Here is a 7977-nt window from a genome sequence, read left to right on the forward strand (position 1 = left end):
CAACACAAGCGGATCACGAGGAGATCTGAAGTCTGAAGTCACCTGCTATGTGATCGATGCGGAGACTTCCTATAACTTACTGTTGGGTCGCCCATGGATCCACGGTAATCTTATAGTTCCCTCCACCCTCCATCAGTGTTTGAAATATGTCGACACTAATGAGGAGGTCAAGACGGTGGTCGCGGATAAGCAACCATTCAAGGGGTTAGAAAATTACTTTACTGACTCCCTTCTTTATGGTGCTGAGTCCGATACTGAACTATCGGCCCATGGCACGGACAGCGGAGAAGAAGCTGATACCGAAGCTGTGCTTGATTATAGTGAAGGTCGTGTACTAAATGACATTGAACCTCATGTAATCGATCTTGACGGTGATGAATCGTCGGACGAAAGTTGTAACTGGCAGCTTGCCGATGAAATAATAAATCATGATTTAGAGTACTCGCATTGTCTAGATGATGTAATGCAGAAATTATATGACGACCCTAATCTACATATGCCACTTCGTTCGTCCTGTACAACGGCGAAACACCTCCAAGATTCATACGGAACAACTGTGATCCTACCCGCAAAAGCAGGGGGTGAAAAAGAGATAATCTTTGGAAAAGGGGAACCATCCCCTACTCCAAATCATTTCTTAGACAGTAATTCGGATGAAGAAAAACCCGGGCGACACTTCTCTCGGTATAGTTCTCAAGCGAATGATTATATGACGAGCCAAGGTTATGACCTTTCGCTTGGTGAAGGCCTTTATTTTGGTCAAGGTATTAGGGTTCCACCCCGTTCTACCTATGTACCAAAAGGAAAACCAGATAATTACTACAGTCGTAATAGAGGTCTGGGTTATGCTTCATCCGAAGACGATTATGGCCAACAGATTATTAACCAATTAATAGACAGGAGTGGGCATTCATCCGACACTTCAAATTGGGATTCTGACGTGAGCATTGGGGAAAGGTTTAAAAGTATCATGTCAAACATGGCAACGGTTGACCCTTCCACAACAGAAGAAGACGATCAGTTACCTATTTGGGAAGATCCATGGATGCATTACATGAATATCCAATACGGTGATCGATTTGAGCAAAGAGAACCTCCTACTGAGGATAAAGTAGTTCAAATTAATATGGGTGATGAAAATAATCCAAAGCCTATATTTATCAGTGGTGATCTTCCACCAGATGAAAAAGAGGAATTAATTGCCCTCGTTAAAGAATATATCGACGTTTTCGCTTGGAACTACGAAGATATGCCGGGACTCGACCCAAATGTAGCAATGCATACCCTTAACATAAAATCGGATGCTAACCCTGTCAAGCAACAACAAAGACGGTTTCGTCCGCAAATTATGGAGTCAATAGAAATCCGAAGCCTATATTTATCAGCGGTGATCTCCCGCCAGACGAAAAAGAGGAATTAATTGCCCTCGTTAAAGAGTATATCGACGTTTTCGCATGGAACTACGAAGATATGCCAGGACTCGACCCAAATGTAGCAATGCATACCCTTAACATAAAATCGGATGCTAAACCTGTCAAGCAACAACAAAGACGGTTTCGTCCGCAAATTATGGAGGCAATAGAAGCTGAAGTTAAGAAGCTAATTGACTCGGGTTTTGTCAGAGAGGAACAACATCCTGAATGGTTGGCCAATATCGTTCCAGTCCTCAAAAAGAACGGAAAAATCAGAATCTGTATTGACTTCAGAGATCTGAATACAGCATGCCCCAAGGATGATTTTCCCCTACCGATTACGGACGTCATTATCGACAACACATGCGGGTTTGAAAGAATGTCGTTCATGGATGGATTTTCTGGGTATAATCAAATCAAGATGCATCCGGATGATGAAAAGCATACAGCTTTCAGAACACCTCTTGGCGTCTTTTGTTATACCGTTATGCCTTTCGGTTTGAAGAACGCCGGTGCTACGTATCAACGGGCGATGACGAAGATCTTTCAAGAACACCTTAGGAAGACAGTCGAATGCTACGTTGATGACCTAGTCGTTAAGAGTCGTGATAAAAACGACCACATTAACGATCTGAAGACAATGTTCGAACTTATGAGAACTCATCAGTTAAAGATGAACCCGACTAAATCCTTCCTTGGAATGTCGAGCGGTAAATTTCTTGGGTTCGTCGTCACCACAAAAGGTATTCATATTGATCCTGATAAGGTGAAGGCGATAAACGAACTGCAGCCTCCAAGAAATCTTAAAGAACTCAGAGGATTGCAAGGTCGATTAGCATATATCCGTCGGTTTATATCGAACTTGTCCGGAAAATGTCAACCGTTTTCCAAACTCGCGAAGAAAGGTGTGTCGTTCATTTGGGATGAAGCATGTCAGAAGGCATTCGAAGATATCAAGAAATATCTAGCGAATCCACCTATTCTCGTTGCACCGAAATCGGGCAAGCCGTTTTTGATTTATGTCAAAGCGACGAGCCATTCGTTAAGTGCCTTACTTGCACAAGACGACGATAACGGTCACGAGCAAGCTGTGTATTATCTGAGTCGTACATTGGTAGGAGCTGAGTCTCGTTATCCGATGATTGAGAAGGAATGCCTCGCTTTGGTATTCGCGATTCAGAAAATGCGACATTATTTAGTCGGACAGACGATTTATGTCATTTCCAACATAAATCCCGTCCGAGTGTTCATGACCCAACCGGCTTCCATGAATTGGCGTTTGGCCAGATGGGCTTTACTCTTATCGCAATATGACTTGTACTTCAAGCAGCAGAAATCTGTTAAAGGACGAGCTATTTGTGATCTTCTGGCAGAAAACCCTACGAAGGATGTAGTCGAATTGTACGACGACTTGCCAGATGAAACTCACGAAGTTAATACCACCTCACATCAACAGGTGTGGCAATTGTACTTCGATGGGGCTTCCCGATCAACTAACGTGGCAAGTACACCCGGATGTTCTAAAATCTCTCTAATAATGTAGCCGAATACAATGCGTTAATAATCGGACTTAATTTCGCCAAAGAGCTGGGGGTCTAATACCTTGAGGCTTTTGGAGATTCTCAACTGGTGGTTAATCAAATACGAGGAGAGTATGAAGTCAGAAATCGAGACCTGATTCCATACCACCAGGTAGCCATTGAGATAGCAAGCTCGTTTGAAGAATTTTTCATCGAGTACGTTCCGCGTCTCCAAAACACATATGCAGACGCGTTGGCAGCATTGTTAGTGTCCTTGGCTCAACCTCCCGAAACAGAGCAATTGAGTACAGTGAGGACTCACCAGCTTATTGTTCCAATCTACGATTCGAACACTAAAGAAGTATACTCAACTGGAGTTGAACCCGAAGTTCGAGATTGGCGCTTTCCCATTATCGACTATGTCTTACATGGTATATTACCTGAAGATGTAAGAGAAAGGGAATCGATTCGGCGAAGAGCACTGAGATTTTATTACAATGCCACATCGCAAACGTTGTATCGACGAGCTTATGATGGTCTTTTACTTCGTTGTCTATCCAGCAAAGAAGCGGAACAAGCACTCAAAGAGGCACATAATGGGATATGTGGTGCACATCAGCCCGGTCCTAAACTCTGTGATCGACTTAGGAGAATCGGGTATTATTGGCCAACTATGGTGAAAGACGCAGTCGACTTCGCACGACAATGTGAAGCATGTCAATTACATGCAAATTATATGCACATTCCGCCTGAGTATTTACACCCATCGGCGACATCATGGCCATTCGAAACTTGGGGAATGGATATAGTAGGTCCTATTTTTCCACCTTCGGTTAAAGGGGACCGTTTCATTCTGGCAATCACCGATTATTTCTCGAAATGGGCAGAAGCAGTTCCACTCCGAGAGGTGAAGACGAGTGATGTTATCAAATTTATTAAACACCACATCATATATCGGTATGGTGTGCCAAGACAAATAGTGCATGATAACGGTCCTCAATTCGTGAGCAACACATTTATCAAATTCTGCGGTAAGTTCGGGATTAAGGACGTTTCGTCGACTGCTTATAATCCTACAGCTAACGGATTGGCCGAAGCTTTTAACAAGACTATCATCAAAATTCTCGCAAAATTGGTGAAAACCAATAAACGAGATTGGGACGACAAACTCGGCGAAGCTCTCTGGGCTTATCGTACAACCGTCCGCACGCCTACCGGAGCCACCCCGTATGCTTTAACATATGGATGTGAAGCCGGCCTTCCATTGGAGATACAGATTCCTTCCCTCCGTATCGCTCTTACAACGGGAATGACGACGGAAGAACATCATCAGAAACGTCTTGAGGAATTAGAGATGTTAGATGAGAAACGCTTGGAAGCTCAACAACAAATCGAGTTTTATCAAGCTAGAATTTCTCGGGCTTTCGATAAAAAGGTCCGACGACGAAGCTTTAAAGAAGGAGATCTAGTTCTCGCCGTTCGAAGACCTATGATTCTCACTTCTAAGAAGAAAGGCAAATTTGAACCTAAATGGGAAGGACCGTTTGTGATAGAAACAGTCTATTCGAACGGTGCATATCGCCTGGTTACCCAAGATGGCAACAAATTGATGATGCCAATAAATGGGAAGTTCCTGAAAAAATATTATCCGTAATATATTCAGGATAACCTGTGTAAAGCGGGAAGTTCCTAGAGAATCCTATATAGGATATTTCAGGATAACCCGAGATCAGTTCACTGTTTTAAATGAGAAGCTGGTCATTTGAATAATTCATTGTTTGATTATCACAAAGTTCTTTTACAACTCTTGTTGAGACGAGATTCAAATTTGTAAACAATTAATCTTTCCTCACAAAATCTCTCATCGATCGAATCGATTGACAAAAAGTACACCAAAATACGTCATGGATTAAAATCATTCAAACTTTCACCTCTCACTTTGGTCAAACCTTTAAACAGTTAGGACCAGAGCTAAAATCCCCTCTCGATTCCTTCAATGAACGAGAGGCCCACAAATTGAACGATCAAACCTTCCTACGGTTAGGATCGTCTCAAAACCTCATTTGGTCAAACCTTTACTACAGTTAGGACCACAACCAAAATCTCCTTTCGATTCATTTTACGAACGAAAGGTCCACTTTTGAATTGAGTAATCAAACCTTATGACAGTTAGGGTTATTCAAACCAACCCATTTTCTCTAAGTGGAGATTCCACTGTGAGTTTCCTTTTCATCAGGAGATAGAATATAAAATTATCCCTCTCCAATTCTGGGTTTATCTCTACCAACAAACAAGAGACCAGGAGATAGAATATAAAATTCTTCTTCTCCAATTCTGGGTTTATCTCTACCAACAAACAAGAGACCAGGAGATAGAATATAAAATTCTTCCTCTCCAATTCTGGGTTTATCTCTACCAACAAACAAGAGACCAGGAGATAGAATATAAAATTCTTCCTCTCCGATTCTGGGTTCATCTCTACCAACAAACAAGAGACCAGGAGATAGAATATAAAATTCTTCCTCTCCGATTCTGGGTTTATCTCTACCAACAAACAAGAGACAAGGAGATAGAATATAAAATTCTTCCTCTCCGATTCAGGGTTTATCTCTACCAACAAACAAGAGATTGAGAAATGGAATATATAATTCTGTTTCTCTCCAATTTCGGGTTCATTTTCCTGTATAGGAAATATAACCTACTCTCATTCCAAAATCCATGTTGTTCACACATGGGGGAAGTTATCTCTATCCCTTATTAGAGATAAGCCTACATCTAACACATGTAGCCTACATATTCAATATGATAGTTCAAAGTCTAAAAGAGTTTAATTCTTTTAGCGCAACGTTATATGTGAAACGGACTTAGATAATTCACATACTAGCCCGATTCAAACGGTAATCGGTAAAGGCATATCAAATCCGTTGATGGCTGAGGATTTGCCAAAAATCCTATAAATATTATGATTATTTACTCTAAACAAGAATGAGTAGTCATAATAAAATCTCAATAAACAAGAAAGTTCACTGTATTAACCAAAAGAGTTCAAATAAAACAGCATAAAAAATAAATGTATGTTCTTAAAATTACAATAATTTATAGTGGCGGAGTTCATCTTCTAATTGGGAAAGCCTTGTCGCATAAGCCAGTTCGAGCTCAGGTATCAGATTGGCTTTAAATTTCCTTTCATCGATGCTGCGGATTTTGGCGGCTTCTTGTTCCTTGTCAGCAAAAATTTTGTCTTGAAGATTCAGTTGCCGTAATGTACTCACTTCAGCTTGAGTTACTTCCGCCAGATCAGACTCTAAAACTTCACAAGCTTCTCTAGCTTCAGCAAGTCTCTTTTCTAATTCGGCTACCACTGCCCGACGCGATTCCAAGTTACGATATAGATCTGCCTTGATTTGTGTCTTCTTGGAGGCGCTTACCCGAAGTTGATTAATACGAGTCTTCAGTATTTGAAGTTCGGATTCAACAGATTTCTGAGAATCACGCCATGCTTGTAGCCTCAGGTCCATTTCGGAAGTGATGTAAGAAGACGCGCCATTAGCTCGGAAATTCTGCAACTGCTTGATGTGTTGTTTAAGATCAACCAAATAAGCTTCAAGAGAGTTAGACAATTCGGCGCACCCCTGTTCTTTAATTCCTGACACATGATGATCGAGAGACTTCTGGAAAAGTTCAAATGGTGAACCTTTAAGGAGAATCCGATCAACCATGGCGTTTAAGAAAAGAATGAAGCTTTGGATGTCAATGCAAAGGGCAATTTTGTCCGGATCTTCATCTGCCAATAAAGCTCGAATGCAATCGGACAATGATGAAGAAAGATCTGCAAAGAGAAATATATATAAAATATACACGTTCGCATACGGCAATGAGTAGAATTATCCCAAATTCAAAGTGTAATTACCTTGACTTGTCGAGGCTGAGACCTGCTCCACGACATCCGAAGTTTGTGTAGAGGTAATGCTGGGCGGTGGATTCATTACATCAAGCTGTTGTTCAATTACAATTTTTGACGACTTCGGGTCTAAGTCGCCAAGATCTTGAGGAGCAAGTTCTGTCAATGAGAAAAGAATGAATAAACACTCCGCAAGTATTAATCTAACTGTGAAGCACAATTAGATAAGACGTACCAAGTTGAGCTAACCTTCAGGTTGATCACATTCACCAATGACGGTAGACGCATCAACTTCGTTGGTTGGTCCTACGTCTAAAATTCTTATTTCAGTCCTTCAAGAACAATAACAGATGAAAGTACAGTTGAAAACTGGAGTCTAAAAGGGTATACCTTTTGATGCACCTACTTCAGCTGAATCAACTCGCGTAGTTGGTCCTGCAGTAGCGGATGGAACCGGAGTCGATAATATATCAGAGATCTCCTGGTGTACATCTTCAGAAATGTCAAGATCGAAGTCTCGCTCATCAAAATCTCCGATACCCATATCATGGGTAAGTTCTATGTCTTTCGGTTCGTTGACAGGAAGGTCTATTAAGCAGAAGAATCCATCAACATATATACAAGACATAAAGTTCTATGTCTTTCGGTTCGTTGACAGGAAGGTCTATTAAGCAGAAGAATCCATCAACATATATGCAAGAAATATGAAAGAATCAAAGCAAACAAAATAAGGTTACCTTCAATAACAATTGCGGGGTCAGCAGCGCTACTATCCGCACTCACCTCCCTTAGTTTAACTAAAAGAAGATAAAGTGCACAAGTTAGTAGGAGAGGAACACGTTCCGATTCACTTATCTTCCGGAAATGCCCCCCAAAGGAGAAAACATCTGTACCTGCGTTGGCAGTTGGTGAGGTCGATGTGGTAGTTGGAGGAGAGGCAATGTCCATGTCGAGGGGTTCTTCATTCATAGCCTTGTGTACTTGTTCAGTGAAACTGGGTTCAGGCACGATTTCCCCTTCCTCTTCTGGCTCAGCTGCAACGGTAAAAGGATAAACATGATGCTATATTCAAAGATAAGATAACGAAAAGGAGATAAAAATAAGATTTTACCCCTTTCATCGACTGGAAAATCCTGAGTGAACT

General features: G+C 41.3%; 1 protein-coding gene across 1 annotated transcript; it reads right to left on the minus strand.

The window, feature by feature from the left end:
- LOC109843361 lies at window positions 5960–6952 on the minus strand. Its single transcript, XM_020412293.1, has 2 exons — window positions 6843–6952; window positions 5960–6761 (listed from the first exon to the last, which is right to left on the minus strand). Exons 1-2 carry the CDS (start codon window positions 6916–6918, stop codon window positions 6019–6021), a joined length of 819 nt encoding a protein of 272 aa, XP_020267882.1. The 5' UTR covers window positions 6919–6952; the 3' UTR covers window positions 5960–6018.

This window comes from Asparagus officinalis, chromosome 5, assembly GCF_001876935.1.
Source record: "Asparagus officinalis chromosome 5, Aspof.V1, whole genome shotgun sequence".
Lineage (NCBI taxonomy): Eukaryota > Viridiplantae > Streptophyta > Magnoliopsida > Asparagales > Asparagaceae > Asparagus > Asparagus officinalis.

Coding starts and splice junctions, on each gene's coding strand:
- LOC109843361 (XM_020412293.1), bottom strand. CDS start 6,918: ATGAATCCACCGCCCAGCATTACCTCTACACAAACTTCGGATGTCGTG. Junction 6,762..6,842: donor CTCAGCCTCGACAAGTCAAG/GTAATTACACTT, acceptor TTCTCTTTGCAG/ATCTTTCTTCATCATTGTCC.